At 36.3% G+C, this 18,714-nt stretch overlaps 1 protein-coding gene and 1 pseudogene across 6 annotated transcripts in view; both read right to left on the minus strand.

Moving 5' to 3' along the window:
• The window catches only part of VPS13A (vacuolar protein sorting 13 homolog A), a 267,302-nt gene that overhangs the window by 187,783 nt on the left and 60,805 nt on the right, over positions 1-18,714 (minus strand). For all 6 annotated transcript variants that reach the window (XR_012374024.1, XR_012374025.1, XM_025891365.2 and 3 more), the window contains exons 18-19: positions 9,328-9,517; positions 9,127-9,241 (exon numbers count right to left, since the gene is read on the minus strand). Coding sequence is in view for 4 of the 6 variants with exons in the window: in XM_025891365.2 (XP_025747150.1) it covers positions 9,127-9,241; positions 9,328-9,517 (305 nt within the window). In the remaining 2 variants the exon portion in view is untranslated. The remainder of the gene's footprint in view (positions 1-9,126; positions 9,242-9,327; positions 9,518-18,714) is intronic.
• On the minus strand, positions 2,576-2,816 carry LOC112838543 (NADH dehydrogenase [ubiquinone] 1 alpha subcomplex subunit 1 pseudogene; annotated as a pseudogene).

Consider the following 18,714-nt stretch of genomic DNA (forward strand, 5'->3'; position numbering starts at 1 on the left):
TGAGGGTTGGGGGGGGGTGTGGGCTGGGTTAGCCCGGTGATGGGTATTAAAGAGAGCACGTACTGCATGGAGTACTGGGTGTTATACGAAAACAATGAATCGTGGCTCACTACATCAAAAACTAATGATGTACTGTATGGTGACTAACATAACATAATAAAATTAAAAACAAAATAAAACAAAAAAAGAAATAGAAGGAAAACTTCTAAACTTGTTCTATGAGGCCAGCATTACCTTAATCCCAAAAGCAGATAAAGATGCCACTGAAAAGGAGAATTACAGACCAATATCCCTGATGAACATGGATGCCAAAATTCTCACCAAAATACTAGCCAAGAGGATCCAATAGTACATTAAAAGGATTATTCACCAAGACCAAATGGAATTTACTCCTGGGCTGCAAGGATGGTTCAATGGGATACACTACATTAATAAAAGACAAGAATCATATGATCCTTTCAATAGATGCATAAAAAGCATTTAACAAAGTACAGCATCCTTTCTTGATTAAAACTCTTCATAGTGTAGGGATAGCGAGAACATACCTCAGTATCATAAAAGCCATATATGAAAAGCCCACAGTGAATATTCTCAATGGGGAAAAACTGGGAGCTTTTCCCATAAGGTCAAGAACACAGCAGGGATGTCCACTATTACCACTGCTGTTCAATGTAGTACTAGAATTCCTAGCCTCAGCAGTCAGACAACAAAAAGAAATAAAAGGCATCCAAATCTGCAAAGAAGTCAAATTCTCACTGTTTGCAGATGACATGATACTTATGTGGAAAACCCAAAATTGCTGGAACTCATAGAGGAATTCAGCAAAGTGGCAGGATATAAAATTAATGCACAAAAATTAGCTGCATTTCTACACACAATGAGACAGAAGAAAAAGAAATTAAGGAGTCAATCCCATTTACAATTGCATCCAAAATCATAAGATACCTAGGAAGAAACCTAACCAAAGAGGCAAAGGATCTGTCCTCAGAAAACTATAGAACACTCATGAAAGAAATTAGGGAAGACCCAACAAAATGGAAAAACATTCCATGCTCATGGATTGGAAGAACAAATATTGTTAGAAGTCTATGCTACTTAGAGCAATCTATACATACAATGCAATCCCTATTAAAATACCATCATCTTTTTTCACAGAGCTGAAACAAATAATTCTAAAACTTGAATGGAACCAGCAAAGACCCTGAATAGCCAGAGGAATGTTGAAAAAGAAAACCAAAACTGGTGGCTTCTACAATTCCAGACCTCAAGCTCTATTATAAAGCTGTCATCAAGACGGTATGGTACTGGCACAAAAACAGACACGTAGATCAAGGGAACAGGACAGAGAACCCAGAAATGGGCCCTCAATTCTATGGTCAACTAATCTTTAACAAAACAGGAAAGAATATCCAATGGCAAAAAGACAGTCTCTTCAACAAATGGTGTTGGGAAAACTGGACAGCAATATGCAGAATAATGAAACTGGACCATTCCCTTACACCATACACAAAAACAGACTCAAAATGGATAAAAGACCTAAACATGAGATAGTAATCCATCAAAATACTAGAGGAGAACAAAGGCAGCAACCTGTGACCTCAGCCACAGCAACTTCTTGCTAGACATGTCTCCAAAGCAAGGGAAACAAAGACAAAACTGAACTACTGGTACTTCATCAAGATAAAAAGCTTTTGCACAGCAAAGGAAACAGTCGATAAAACCAAAAGACAACCAAGAGAATGGGAGAAGATATTTGCAAACGACATATCAGATAAAGGGCTAGTATCCAAAATCTATAAAGAACTTATCAAACTCAACACCCAAAGAACAAATAATCCAATCAAGAAATGGGCAGAAGACATGAACAGACATCTCTCCAAAGAAGACATAAAAATGGCCAAAAGACACATGAAAAAATGCTCAACATTGCTTGGCATCAGGGAAATACAAATCAAGACCACAATGAGATACCACCTTACACCAGTCAGAATGGCTAAAATTAACAAGTCAGGAAATGACAGATGTTGGCAAGGATTAAGATAAAGGGGAATCCTCCTACAGCGTTGGTGGAAATGCAAGCTGGTGCAGCCACTCTGGAAAACATTACAGAGGTTCCTCAGAAAGTGGAAAATAGAGTGAGCCTACGACCCACAACTGCAGTGGGTATTTACCCCAAAGATACAAATGTAGTGATCCAAAGGGGCATCTGCACCCTAATGTTTATAGCAGCAATGTCCACAATAGCCAAACTATGGAAAGAACCCAGATGTTCATCAATAGGTGAATGGATAAAGAAGATGTGGTTTATATGTACAATGGAACACTACTCAGCCATCAAAAAAAAATGAAATGTTAACATTTGTAATGACATGGATGGAACTAGAGGGTGTTATGCTAAACAAAATAAGTCAATCAGAGAAAGACAATTATCATATGATCTCACTGATAAGTGGAATTTTTTTTACTTTTTTGTTGTTTTTATTATGCACTACATTAATACACTGCATAACCTTCTCAAAGGGGTAGATGAGTATGACTGAGTTATATTTCATCAATCAGGAAAATACTTCCTTAATCAATATTCTCCAACTGGAGAACCCTTTGACACATAGTAATGATTAACTCCAGAGAACCGCCTAACTCTTTGCATCAAACTCCACTGATATGAATAATAGGCAACCCTTTTTTCCTTGCCCCCGTTACTGAACCTGTGGATATGCGCCATGGCTATGCCGGGGATCACCAAGCACACGGCCATGACGCTAATCCCGGGCAGGATCTCGAATCACATCGCAGCGCGGTTGCCAGAGGCAAACCCCTGCTGCCTTCCCAGCCCGGTAAAGGTGATAAGTGGAAAGAAACAAAACAGAGGATCATAGGGGAAGAGAGTAAAAAATAAAACAAGATGAAACCAGAGAGGGAGACAAATCATAAGAGACTTAATCATAAGAAACAAACTGAAGGTTCTTGGAGGGGAGGAGGTGGGGGGATGGGTGACAGACATTAAGGAGGGCACGTGATATAATGAGCACTGTGTATTAAGCCTGATGAATCACTGACCTCTACCTCTGAAACCAATAATACATTATATGTTAATTAATTGAATTTAAATTAAAAATGGAAAAAAAATATTTAACATCTGAAGTTTATATAGTGGATATTTTCTATTTTGGTAATTCCTTTTTTTTTTTTTTTTAAAAATTGAAAGAGACATAGAGACATCGACAGAGACAGAGAGACAGAGACAGCACAAGATGGAGGACCCTGAGATCATGACCTGAGCAGGAATCGAGTCCAATTCTTAACCAACTGAGCCACCCAGGCTCCTCTGGTAATTCTTTTTTAAGTAAAAAAATAAAAACTTAGGAAAACAAATCTCAGAGGAAAAAAAGTCTACAAACCTGAAGGAACAGGGTGGGTTTCCAATACAATGCATTTATATTTAACAATAACAAGTAATGGTCTCTGTAAATTAGGAATAATCAATCAGGAGAGGCCTAATCTTATGAATCCTACTGAGTATGTAACGTATCAATACACAGAATTTGGACTATAAATCGAAACTGACATTTTAACAGAGGGATAAATGCAAACCCTACAGTTTCTAGAATTAAGACAATTATCTGCAATCCAATGCAGAACATATTCAGATGAAGAAAATAATAGGGAAAATGAATAAAAACCCAAGAAGACACATATATGTATATGAAGAACATAATGCACACCTGCCTATGAAAAAGGAGAAATGAATAATATATTCAAAATGCAATTATAAAACTGAGAGGTAATGCAGCCCAACAGTATGATCCTTAAACTAGTTAGACATTACTTGAAGGTCTCCTCAAAACATGAAGTGGTGTTTTTATTAACTTGACTAAAAAATTTTCTCTTACGGGAGAGAAGAAACAGGAGAATCATATTAGCACATCTCATTTTTACCAACAAATATAAAGTAAACACAATGGAATGGCAGGAGAAAAATGACAATTTCATGTTAGATTTTGTGACGGCCAGAATTGAACAAATTCTGAGTTCAACTAGAGATGTAATCCAGACTTAACAAAAATGGAGTTCTAAAACTAACACTGACATTAAAATTGGAAATCTCTCCAGTGAGAATTTCAGCCAAGAATTAAAAAATCAAAAGTAGCTAAAAAGCAGTATCTGCAATAATCTCAAGTTTTAAGGAGACACTGACAATAGGAAGACATAACCAGAAACAAATATAAAGATTTATGAAATTACAGAAATGTCAGTAAGATTAAATGCCCGGTATATTTTTAGGTGGGGGGACAAGAACACTGCTTTAAAGGGAGGCTTTAGTTACAGTCAGAGCAGAAATAAGCATTATTATGGAATCAAAAACAAACCAGCTTTCTTTGAATAACATAAGAAATGATTGAAAAACAGAATAGTTCTGTTTCTGTTTTTTTAATCCATCTACTCTGAAAGATTACATTCAACCTGGAAAACTAGGACATGGTAAGAGAACTTAAAACTCTAACTTGTGAGACTTTTACTTAAGGGAACACTTGATACAGTCATACCACATCCCAGATACCTCACCTGGTGATATTACTTGATCAACGTTAACACTTCCCTAGAAATCACTGACAACTACAGAGGTCTTAGAAGGCTGAAATGGACAAATGCCCAGATTTCTTTAGAAAGAAAGAGATAAGTTAGTATTTTTTATTAACTGGTCAAGTGAATGTGGATTGTGAGAGAAAAAATAATTTTCTTGAAGATTTTATTTACTTGAGAGAGAGAGAACAAGTAGGGGGAGCGGCAGGCAGAGGGAGAAGGAGAGGGAGAAGCAGGTTCCCCATTGGGAAGAGAGCCTGAGGCGGGACTCAATCCCAGGACCCTGAGATCATGACCTGAGCCGAAGGCAGATGCTTAAACGACTGAGCCACCCAGGCATCCCAGGATTGTGAGAAAATTTTAAACACATAAATTAAGGTATAAGTAGAAAGAAAAGCATTGATCATTAGAAGATGGTAAATTTCATAAAACAGGCATTCTATGTTAACTAAGTTTCTTCCTCTTTACTAAACAGATAACTAATAAATTGAGGAATTATTACAGATGCAATATACCAATAATTGAGCAATGTACTTAAGGTCTGCCTTTACTTTTTTTAATAATTTTTTTTTTAATTGACAGAGAGCAAGCATGCAAGCAGGGGAAAAGGGGCAAAGAGAGAAAGAAAGATAAAATCTCAAGCAGACTCCATGCCCAGTGCAGACCCTGGCACAGGGCTGGATCTCATGACCCTGAGATCATGACCTGAGTCGAAACCAAAAGTCAGATGCTTAACTGAGAGACCCAGGTGCCCCTGCCTTTACTTCTTGAGAGAAAATTTGAAAATATGAACTGTATCAGGCACAATTAATCATGCAGCCACAAATGCAATTCAGAGACTTCATGAACCTGGATGGGAAAAAAGTTACATTTTTATTTTCATTAACTACGGCTGACAGTATTTCCTGCTATTATAAATGTAGGCAACAAACTTTGTTACTTGTATATCATTTATATTCCTTAACATAACTGAACGTATCTTGAGGTTTCATTCATACCTTCAAATTTACGGTAGTTTTTTGACCTACCATTAATTCCTGTTATTTTAATCCATAAAGAAAGAAAAGCAGATACATTACTACTAACACAAATTTGAGATTCTTAAAAAATATTTTGAAACTATGTTCTATTGAATTTATTCTTTGTAATTCTATGCAGTCTATGTACTTAAAATCCTAATTTTGATAAGAGATTCCAGGGCTTCCAACTGTCAAAGCTGTCCATGAAACGAAGAAGGTTATAAGGACCCCTGAGAAGTCAACTGATATTAAATGGTTTTAACCAGAAAATGATACCCTTTATCCAAGGCTTCAAAGACTCAAACACAAAAAAATGAAAAGTGAGTCAATCTAACAAGATGAATTTTAACAAAGATAAAGTCTTGTACTTAAACTAAAATATTTAACTAAATTTCCAAATCCTGGTAATATGAGTAAGTAGCAAGACCTATTCTTCCACTAAAAGCAACCAAAAATGTTGGATATAAAATAAAAAAGCAACAAAAAACTTACTAAGAAACAATAAGGAGGCAAGAGACTAAGGATTTATTAACTCAAACATCAAACTGGAGGAGTAAGCTAACAGATTTAAATAAGGCCCAGAAAAATGTTATCCTGAGATCATTTTTTGCACCTGGCAAACTTAATTCCTTTTCATAGCCTCACAGAGCACAGGGAACAGAAGCCAAAGGTGAGGAGTCCAGCAAGGGCTCTTCTCACAAATCTAGAATCTCAAAAGACACACACTCAAGACAAGAGTAATGCACAAGTTAAACATTCCTCTCTCTAAAATCTACTCACAAGGAATGGAAAGAAAGGCTCTGAGAAAAACTGGGAAAAGGGGGTAGTACCCCTCTGATTGTAACCACAATAGAGTCCTCATGTGAGTACACAGCGCAACATCTCCTTGGCATTCCAAAATATCTCAAGTACTGTCCACCAACATACCCAATACAACTGGGAGAAGAAAATAAAATTCTTACTGGAATGAAAGTCCACTTAACCTAGACTCCAGAGAATTTTCCCAAATAATTTTCCAAGAAAAATGAATAGCACACAATCAAAAATCCCTAAGTATATAAAAACAAAGGTTACCATGAATAAGAATCAGCCAGAACAAAATAAAGGAGGAAGAAAAACAAAGAAGTCTAATGGAACTATCTGAATAGAGAATTATCCGGTGAGAAAGAATATAAAATAACTACACTTACACTGTCTGAAGAAATAAAGACAAGTTTAAAGAACTATAAAGAACAAAGGAGATTTTAATTTATAACAAAACAATTCTGAAAATGAAAAATATAATCACTAAATTTTAACTGAAAGATTTAATAGCATATTAGACACAGTTTAAGAGGATCTCAGTAATTCAGAAGATAAAAGAAATTACCTAGCATGTAACAGAGGAAGAAAAAAAAAAGGAAAGAAAACAGGATATAGAAGAATAAAAGGTAGAGTAAGGAAGGCTAAAATACATTAATCCAGAGTTCCAGAAGAAAAGATTTAAGAGAAGTGTATGAAGAGTTTATGGGTAAAAATCGAGATGAATTTTCTAAGATTCATTCAACCTACCCATCCTCAGAATGGTCCACAGCTGGATATATTACACTGAAACTACAGGACAGAAAAGACAATCTTGGGGTGCCTGGTGGCTCAGTCAGTTAAGCATCTGCCTTTGGCTCAGGTCATGATCCCAGGGTCCTGGGATCGAGCCCCGCATTGGGCTCCCTGCTTGGCGGAAAGCCTGCTTCTCCCTCTCCCACTCCCCCTGCTTGTGTTCCCTCTCTCACTGTGTCTCTGTCAAATAAATAAATAAATAAAATCTTTTTTTAAAAAGTTTTAGAAAAAGAATCTTGCGAAAAAAAAATTCCCTCTCTTCCTCTCCCTTTGCCCCTCCCCCACCCAGCAGCAGCACATGCACAAGTTCTCTCTCCCTCTAAAAACAAACAAAAAAACAGTGTAATATGTAGAATTGGCTAATCATGTTGTTTACCTACCACTAACATTGTAAACCAACTATACTTGAATAAAAAAAAAAGGCAAAAGAAAGAAATAACAATAGCACATAAATGATGAGGATGGTAAATGGGAGTTCAACTACTCTCAAGTCCTTGTACTGACTGAGGGTAAAAATTTTTACTAAATTTCTATCTTGAGAAAAACATGTGTTGTGATTACTAGAGTAAAAAAAGAACATTTAAGTTTCAAATGGTATAGCGAGGGGGTGGAGGGAAACAAAGTAAGGCTACAATTTATCTAAAAAAAGAAAAAAAGTGTGCAAATATAGACTGAAAAATATCCCACTACATGTTGTTATGACACATCTAAAAGTAAAGGGTAAAAGAATAAAAAAAAAAAAGCAAATTCGAATCAAAAAAACTATAATATCCATACTATTACCAGAAAAAATAAATGAATAAAAATATTGGGAAAAAAATTAAAACATTACTAAAAATACAGTCAACTTCATAAAAAGAAAAGATCTGGTTTATTGGAGAAAAAATTTTTATTATGCATGTACCTACTGACAGCAAATTTATTTAAAAAATAACAGATCTAAAAGAAATAGACAAATGCACATTCACAGTGACATTATTTTTCATTTATTTCTCTGAAGAACTACCGGAATATGGTGACAGAAGAAAAAATCCAATAAGGATACAGAAGATTTGAAGTATGTAATAAATATGACCTAAAAATATGTACAGGAAAACATACGTAAAACATTTTTTTAAATTACCATATACTGAGCCAGAAAGCAAGTATCAAGAAATTGGAAGGCATTAAAATCCTACAGATCTGGGGTGCCTGGTTGGCTCAGTCATTAAGCATCTGCCTTCAGCTCAGGTCATGATCCCAGGGTCCTGGGATCGAGCCCCACATCGGGCTCCCTGCTCGGTGGGAAGCCTGCTTCTCCCTCTCCCACTCCCCCTGCTTGTGTTCCCTCTCTTGCTGTCTCTCTGTCAAATAAAATCTTAAAAAAATAAAATAAAATCCTACAGATCACCTTTATGTGATCTTATATAAATATATATTTAATACATGATATTAATATATATTTAAAATATTTTTAAAAATGGAATCTTTAATTTAAAATCTTCCACAAAGAAATCTCCAAGTCCATATGGTTTTGCTGTTCAATTAGGTAAAATACTGAAAGAAAAAATAACACCCAATCTTATAAAAATTCTGCAAAAGAATAAAAAAGGATGGCATTTTTATTTTCTGAGGCCAATATATTAAAATCTGAAGTTCATTATGTGAAAGATAAATGACAGGTTCATTCTCCCATGAACAGAATTCCAAAAATCCTAACAAAATATGCAATTAATTTGAATGTGATAATAGGTTTTCCTTTCTGGATGTAAGAAATGATTATTGTTATACCTGAATTTTAAATGAAACTACCAATTAGTTTCAACTAAACTATATCTAGTCTAGAAGCATAAATTTAAAGTATACCTTACTAATATCAGTTTAACATGACTAAAAGTTTAGTTTAGGATACAATTCTTAATATACCAACATTAATACTAGCATTTACCTGTTGCTGTCTTGTCACGAAATTCTTCAAGTTTTGTCAAAGTCGCTGAAGTGAGCTGTGCTAGATTTACCTCTTTTGGAGGTCTGAAGAATTCCACTATACTATTCACTGTTCTCTGTTAAAATAAGTACCATTAACATTAGGCACAAACTCAAAGCAAATTGAAATATATTAAAACTTAGTGATTAAAAAAATGCTTACTGCATCATATATCATTTCTAAAGGTTCAGCTTCTATGATACATCTTTGAGCAACAGTTTCATCTAATGGATTTATCTCAAATATAATTTGGAAGAGTGATGTAGCATCATCCAATGAAGAAAGGAGGCGGGGTTTTGTTGAATTATCTGGTAAGCCAGTAACATGAAATGAATCAATTTTGGTTTCAAATCTACATGAAAAAAAGATAGCACAAAAATTAGCTATCAATCCAATTTTACATTTTACAGTATTTTTCAAACTGAAAATAAAGTAAAAATTAATGACAATTTCAATTTGCATTTCTTCCTATTCCATTCCATTCACGTCAAAGAAAATATACAACTATTCGATCTGAACTGGCATAGATTAACTCACAAACAACCCTATTCACATGTTGATCTCTAAATTAAAAAAAGCTATGAAGAGAGTCATAGATTCCTAGAGCAGAGGCTCACGAAAGAAAACTACCGTGTCCACCAGTGCCAAGGTTGGAAAACCTGAACTGTTTCATTCTCCTGAACTGCTGGAGATTCAAAGTGGACAACTCTAGGGGACCCAGTCATAGGGGAGACCCCGTAATATTTTGACATATACCTCCAGGAACTGGACCAGGTTCCCACAATAAATATTGGAGGAAAAAAAAACCCTCAAGCTTCAGGCAAGGAAAGGAACCATTTAAAAATAAAGGAACCATTTAAAAATATACACTATGTTCTTAAAAAAGCATGCTCCTTGGAGGAACTAGTTAAGTAGAGCCTAACCTAATTAAGTATTATCAGAGCCAAAATACCTAGAGAAGGGAAATACCCAACTTCAGTCAGGTCTACTATCCCATATGGAAGAAGGGAAACACCCAATATCCCCAACTCTAGCTATTCTGTACCCCTAAGGCAGGGAGAGGGGGAATACTGAGAAACTCCTTAAGTCCACAGACCAGAAGCATGGGATCATTAAAAGACTGAGAGCTATTCACAGCACTAGAGAACTCTTCCCTTTCCTGCACAACTAAAAACCAAATCACTACAGGCTTATTTACAGTATTTCTTTTCATCCAGTACATCACATCTGGCTATCAAAAAAATAGCATGGCACACCAAAAGGCAAACAGAACAACTTGAAGTGACAAAATTATTTAAAAATAACAATAAATATGCTAAGAGGTATAATGGACTAAGTAAAAAACATGCAAGAACAGATGAACAATGTGAGCAGAGAGATGGAAATCCTAAGAAAGAACCAAAAATAAATACTGAAGATCAGAAACACTGTAACAAGAATGCCTTTAATGGGCTTATTAGGATACAGACACAGTTGAGGAAATTACTCCCTGAGCTGGAGAATATACTAGTAGAGTCATAAAAATACATAAAGCAGAGAACAAAGACTAAAATAACAGAACAGAATAATCAAGTACTGTGGTACAACTACAAAAAGTACCACATGCGTAACAGGAATACCAGAGTAAAAAGAAAAGCACAGAAGATTTTAAACAAGCATGACTGACAATTTCCCCAAATTAATGTCAGACACTAAGCCATGGATCCAGAAAGGTCAGAGCACATAAGCAGAATAAATGCAAACAATCAAAAAACTATACCTAGGCATATTTTTATAATAAAAACTATAAAGAAATATAAAGAAAAAATCTTGAAAGAAACCAAAGGAAAAAAACCACCTTGCATAGAGAGGAGCAGGGATAAGGATTACATCTGCCTTCTCAGAAGCCATGGAAGAAAGAAAAGAGTGTAGTGAAAATTTTAAAGAGAAAAGAAAAAAAATCAACCTAGAATTCTGTACCCTATGAAATTCTCCTTCACAAGTTAAAACAAAATACTTTCTAAGACAAACAAAATACTGGGGAAAATTATTGTAACTAGACCTATCTTTTGAGAAATATTAAAAGAAGTTATTTAGAGGAAAAGAAATACTGTAAGGTAGAAATTCAGAACTACATAAAGGAAGAGCAATGAAGGAAAAAATGTAAAGGTAAACTGAACACTTTTATTTTACTTATTTTATTAATCAAACAAATTAGTATGTTCAAAATAATAGTAACATGTTTGGTTATATATGCTTACATACATATCTTATGTATATTTTATGCTTATGTATGTTCATATATAAGTGAAATGAATAGCAGCAAGACACAAGGGACTAGAAAAAGGACCAAGGATTTTTTTTTTTTAATCATCAAGTACTCCCACTACTCATGAAATACTACACTGTTATTTGAAAGAAGACTTGAAAAGAAAAAAAAGCTATAACTGATATGGTAACAAAGGAGAGAAAACAAAACTATATGAGACACCAGTTAAACTGGGGTGCCAGGGTGGCTCAGTCAGTTAAGCGTGTGACTCTTGTAACAGCTCAGGTCTTGATCTCAGGGTTGTGAGTTCAAGCCCCATGCTGGACTCCATGCTGGGTGTGGACTCCAACTTAAAAAAAAAAAAAAAAAAAAGATACTCAAACCACAAAAGGCAGGGGGGAAAAAAACCCCAAAAAAGGCAGAAAGGCAAGAAAGACAAAAACAGGAACAAAGAACAAGAGCAACAAATAGAAAACAGCGAAGATTATGGTAGATGTTCAAAAAACAAGAGCAACAAATAGAAAACAGCAAAGATTATGGTAGATGTTAAGAGAATGAAAAGACAAGTCACAGTCTATGAAAAAATATTACAAAAGACACATCTGATAAAAGAGTGTTACCCAAAATATACCAAGAACTCTTAAAATTCAACGAGAAGGAAACAGTTTTAAAAAAAATGGGCCAAAACCTTAATAGACACTGCATCAAAGAAGACCTATAGATGGCAAGTAAGTAGACGAAAAAATGCTCTACATCATTGGTCACTGAAGAAATGTAAATTAGGGGCTCCTGGGTGGCTCAGTCAGTTAAGCGTCCACCTTCAGCTCAGGTCATGATCCTGGAGTCCCAGGATAGAGCCCCGCATTAGGCTCCCTGCTCAGCGGGGAGTCTGCTTCTTCCTCTACCCCCACCCTGCTCTCGTGCTCTCTCTCACTCTCTTTCTCAAATAAAATCTTAAATTAAAAAAAAAAAAAGAAATGCAAATTAAAACAACAAAGATTCCACTACACATCTATCAGATGTGGTCAAAATCTAAAATACTGACAAGGCCAAATAAAGGCAAGGATGTGGAGTAATAGGAACTCTCCAACACCGGTGGGAATGCAAAATGGTACAGTCTCTTTGGAAAAGAGATTTGCAGTTTCTTACACAATTAAACATACTCTTATCATATGATCTAGCAGTCATGCTCCTTGGTATTTACTCAAAGCAGCTGAAAACTTATGTCCATACAAAAACCTGCACACAATGTTTATAGCAGCTTTGTTCATACTTGCCAAAACTTAGCAACAACCAAGTTGGCCTTCAGTAGGTGAATGGATAAACTGTTACAGCCAAATAATGGCATGTCATTAAGCACTAAAAAACAAACACACTACAGAACCATGAAAAGACAAAGTTTAAATGCTTATTACTAAGTGAAAGAAGTCACTCAAAGATACATAGTTTAGGATTCTAACTGCATGTGCAACATTCTTGAAAAAGGCAACCACTATGGACACAGTAAAAAGATCAGAGGTTGGGGGTGAGCATGATGAACTGGCAGAATAGAGGATTTTTAAAGCAGTGAAAATACTCTATGGTACCATAATAATGGACATGTCATTATATGTTTGTCCAAACCCATAGGAAAACACACCACCAAGAGTGAATGGCAATATAAACTATGAACTTTGGGTGAGTATGATGTGTCAATGAGTGCAGGTTCATTGTTGGTAAAAAATGTACCATTCCATGCTTGATGTTGAAAACAGAGGAGGCTACACATGTGCAGGGGGTATAGAGGTAAATTCTGTACATTCCTCCCAATTTTGTTGTAAGCCTAAAACTGCTCTAAAAATAAAGTCTTTTTTTTTTTTAAGATTTTATTTATTTATTTGACAGAGACACAGCAAGAGAGGAAACACAAGCAAAGGGAGTGGGAAAGGGAGAAGCAGGCTTCCTGCTGAGCAGGGAGCCCGATGTGGGGCTCAATCCCAGGACCCTGGGATCATGACCTGAGCCAAAGGCAGACGCTTAATGACTGAGCCACCCAGGCACCCCTAAAAATTAAAGTCTTAAAAAAAAAAAAAAAAAGGTAATGGAGGAGTATTATCATGGAAAATTGCAGAGTAAAGTGCTCCAAGAATTACTCTCTCCACTGAAACAACCATTAAGCTAGCAAAAACTGCCAGAGTCAACTTCTCTGCAAGCCTCGAATTTAATCGATCAAAAACTTACAGCAACCAAGGAAGTGCTTAATGAATACCACTACATTTCAGAAAGAAAGCACTTTGGCATTTTTATTTAACTTTCTACCATCCTCCACTTCTGAGCACAGCAGTGACTATGGTAAGTGAGCCACATCCTGGTGTAGCCTGCTGGAGCCAGGGGACTAATACAGATGCTAAGGTCTGAATGTGTAGGTCTCCCTCAAAATTCATTTGTTGAAATGATGATACCCATTGTGATGGTATCTGGAGCCTTTGGGAGGTGATTAGGTCATGAGGGCTACAGGATTAGAGGTCTTATAAAAAAGACCCTACAGAGAGCCCTAGCCCCTTCCATCTCGTGAGGACACTGTAAGAACCTGGCAGTCAGAAATATGGAAGAGGGCTTTTAGCAGAACCTAGCAGTGCTGGCACCCTGATGTTGGACCTCCAACTTTCAGAACTGTGAGAAATAAATTTCAGTTTTTTATAATACCAGTCTGTGGTATGTTATTATTGCAGCCCAAATGAAGACAGCAGTCTTGTTCTTAAAATAATGTGGTCAAGTGTTTTCATCTCCTTGACAATTCCCTAAAACACCAGTGTAGAGGGTGACCTCTATTTTGTTCTCCTGTCATGCAGGCACAGATAACATCTGTCCAAAAATTCAAAGACATGGACTAATGATATCTTTCTGGAGCAAGGGACAGTGGATGGGCAAAATACCAGCCAGATCCCAATGCCCAGGAATGAGGAGACTGAAAGTTCTCGGAGGAAAAAGGCTCAGAAAAGCCACATATAAACATGGAAGCCAGAGTGCAACACACATGCTGAGAACCCAATATACACTCAGAAAAGACCTGACAAGACCTGGGCATGCACCTTTTATGGATCTGGGAGCATAATGCAAGCAGGAGGTGAATGTCGAGGCAGAGATGTAGGAAGCCTGGCACAGCACTGAAGTGCCACAGCTCAAAGTACAGTACAAGGACTAGAGAGTATTTCTCTGTTTTGGTTTCAGGAATTTAAGGAAATGTCAGTACACTGCCTAATCACTGAAATAATGGGACAGATACTTCAGTTATCACAAATGACAAAGAATAGAGTCTTCTCAAAAATAGTTTGGAAAATTCACTGTATTCATTTGCTAGGGCTGCTGTAATAAATTATCACAAATGTTGCATCTTAAAACAAGCACTTATTCTCTCACAGATACAGAGGCCAGAGGTTTGAAACCTGTTGGTTCCTTCTGGAGGCTCAGAGGAATATGTTCCATGATTTTCTAAAGATTCTGGTTGTTGCCAGGAATCCTTGGTTTAAGTTGGCCTAGACATATATTATGCTTATCACTATCACCTCACTGGCATTCTTCTCTTGTGTGTCTGTCTTCAAATATTCTTCTCCAGTCTTCCTGTTTCTGCTGTATCTGTGTTAAAATTTCTCTCTTCTTATAAGAACACCAGTCACTGAATTAGAGCCCACTCTAATCTATGGTAGATTAGACTCTAATCTGCTTTAAATTCATCTTTCTTCATCAACTTCATTGTATCTAGAAAGACCCTATTTCAAAATAAGCTTACAGTCACAGGTACTAAGGGTTAGAACTTGACATAACTTTCTGGAGGAAATAATTCTACCCACTAAAGTCAACAAATGGAGGACTACCGCCCTCAACAATAAACAACAAACCCAGGTGAGAGACGAGAATCTAATTTCCATAGTTAAAACATTATACAGTTCAAAATGCCAATTTTTAAATAAATTACAAACCATACACAGGAACAATGTACTAAGGATAAACAAGCTGTCTTAAATGTGCTCTAAAAGCTAAAGGAAATCATGGACAAAGTAGTAAAAAAATCCAGGTAAAAGATGTAGAAACAGAATATAAAAGAGACAGAAGGTGTAAAATACGACTAAACAGAAAGTTTCTAGACAAAAGTACAACAGTTAAAAGGAAAAAAAACATTAGAAAAGGTCAACAACAGATTTGAGAAGTGAAAAGAAAGAACCAGTGAAATTGAATAGAGACAAGTGAAATTACGGAGTCTGAGGAACTGAATGAAACAGGAATGAAGAAGGGTGCCTGGGTGGCTCAGTCAGTTAAGCTTCTGACTCTTAATTTTGACTCAGGTCATGATCTTGGGGTCTGAGATCAAGCCCTCAGTTGGGCTCCATACTGAGCATGGAGCCTGCTTAGGAATCTCTCTCTCCTTCTCCCCCACTTCTCTCCCAAAAAACAAAAAGGGAGGAAGGGAGCAAGGGGCGGGGGTGGAAAAAGAAAGGAAAGAAAGAAAAGGGAGGGAAAGGAAAGGAGGAAGGAAGGAAGGAAGAGAAGACAGGAGTCCATCAAAATTGTAGAGGAGATCACAGGCAGCAACTTCTTCCTAGAAACATCGCCAAAGGCACGGGAAGCAAGAGCAAAAATGAACTATTGGGACTTCATCAAGATAAAAAGCTCTTGCACAGCAAAGGAAACAGTCAACAAAATCAAAAGACAACCAACAGAATGGGAGAAGATATTTGCAAATGACATATCAGATAAAGGGCTAGTATCCAAAATCTATAAAGAACTTATCAAACTGAACACCCAAAGAACAAATGATCCAATCAAGAAAAGGGCAGAAGACATGAACAGACATTTCTGCAAAGACGACATCCAAATGGCCAACAGACACATGAAAAAGTGTTCAACATCACTCAGCATCAGGGAAATACAAGTCAAAACCTCAGTGAGATACCACCTCACACCCGTCAGAATGGCTAAAATTAACAAGTCAGGAAATGACAGATGTTGGCGGGGATGCGGAGAAAGGGGAACCCTCTTACACTGTTGGTGGGAATGCAAGCTGGTGCAACCCCTCTGGAAAACAGTATGGAGGTTCCTCAAACAGTTGAAAATAGAGCTACCATACGATCCAGCAATTAAAAAACTGGGTATTTACCCCAAAGATACAAATGTAGGGATCCGAAGGGGTACGTGCACCCCGATGTTTATAGCAGCAATGTCCACAATAGCCAAACTGTGGAAAGAGCCAAGATGCCCATCGACAGATGAATGGATAAAGAAAATGTGGTGTGTATATATACCATGGAATATTATGCAGCCATCAAAGGAACAAAATCTTGCCATTTGCAACGACATGGATGGAATTAGAGGGTATTATGCTAAGCGAAATAAGTCAATCAGACAAAGACATGTATCATATGATCTCACTGATATGAGGAATTCTTAATCTCAGGAAACCAACTGAAGGTTGCTGGAGTGGTGGGGGGTTGGAGGGATGGGGTGGCTGAGTGATAGACACTGGAGAGGATACATGCTATAGTGAGTGCTGTGAATTGTGTAAGACTGATGAATCACAGACCTGTACCTCTGAAAGAAATAATGCATTTATGTTAAAAAAAAAAAAAAAAAGATAGTAGGAAGGGAAAAATGAAGGGGGGGGGAAATTGGAGGGGAAGACGAACCATGAGAGACTATGGACTCTGAGAAAAAACTGAGGGTTCCAGAGGCGGGGAGGATGGGTTAGCCTGGTGATGGGTATTAAAGAGGGCATGTACTGCATGGAGCACTGGGTTATATGCAAACAATGAATCATGGAACACTACATCAAAACCTAATGATGTAATGTATGGTGATTAACATAATAAAATAAAATTTAAAAAAATATTAGCTGTATCACACTAAAAATAAAAATCAGAATTAGTTAAAAAAAAAAGAGAGAAAGAAAGAAAGAAAGGAAGGAAATAGAAAGAAAAAAGAACAAAGATCAACTAAACAGTGCCTAAGGTGGGAGACCATCAGCAGACCTACACATGTATTCTGGGAGTCTCAGAAGAGAAAAAGGACAAAGAGAGTATTTGAAAAAATAATTGCCCCAAATTTGTCAAATTTGATAAAAGCCATAAATCTACACATTGAAGCTGAATGCACTCTTATAATAAAGATCAACTCTAAAAGACCCACACAGAACACAGTATAATCAGTCAAAAACAAAAGCAAAGATAAAATCTTGAAAGCTGCAAGAGAGAAGCAACTCATCCTATGCAAAGGTAATGGGTTAAGAGCTGATCTATCAGAAACCATGAATCCAAAGGCAGTGGGATGATATACTCAAAGTATTGACATTTTTAAAATGTGAACCAAGAATTCCATCTAGCAAAACTAACCTAAAATGCAAAGAAATTAAAACATTTACAGATGAAAAAAAAAAAAAAAGCTGGGGTAGTTTGTCAATAGATCTGTCCTAGAAAAAATGTTAAAAGGGGTCTTACAGGCTAAAATGAAAGGATACAGTACCCTATAAACTACATACAGAAATAAAGAACTCTGGTAAGGATACTACATAGGTAAATATAAAAGCCAGTGTTATTTATTTTTGGTTTCTAACTACTCTACTTCCTCTAGGATTTAAAGAAAAATGCACAAAACAATCATAAATCTAGATTGACAGGAATGCAATGCATATATAAAGATGTAACTTGTGAACACAACAACATGAAGGGGAAGAACATACCTGTGTAGGAGCAGAGTTTTTGTAGATTACTGAAACTAAGCTGGTATCGATTTAAACTATATAGTCTTAAATTTAGAACGTTAATTTCAATTTCCATGTATCCACCAAGGCAGTGACTAAAACGTATACAGAAAAAGAAATGTAGACAGAATCAAAAAGAAATCAAACAAAAGGAAGGCAGAGTTGGAGGAATTGGGGTTGAGGGGGAAGGTATAAAGACATACAGTAAACAAATGGCATAAATCCTTCCTTAACAGTAATCACTTTAGATGTCAATGCTATTAAACTCACCAATTCCAAGATTGAGACTGGCAGAACAGATGAAAAAACTAGATACAATACGTTGTGCACAAGAGATTCACTTCATATCCAGACACAAAAGTTGAGAGTGAAGGGATGGAAAAAGAATCTATGCAACTTGTAGCCAAATGAGAAGTGTTTACATTAATATCATACAAAACAGTCTTGAATAAAAAAAAGTTCACCATATATTGATAAAAAGGGTAAATTCAAAGATACAACAGTTATAAATATGAATCCCACACTGACGAAATTGAAGAGAGAAATAGACAATTTTACAATAACAGTTGGA

Source organism: Callorhinus ursinus, unplaced genomic scaffold, assembly GCF_003265705.2.
Source record: "Callorhinus ursinus isolate GAN/ISIS: 27379988/994484 unplaced genomic scaffold, GSC_fseal_2.0 scaffold28, whole genome shotgun sequence".
Classification (NCBI taxonomy): domain Eukaryota; kingdom Metazoa; phylum Chordata; class Mammalia; order Carnivora; family Otariidae; genus Callorhinus; species Callorhinus ursinus.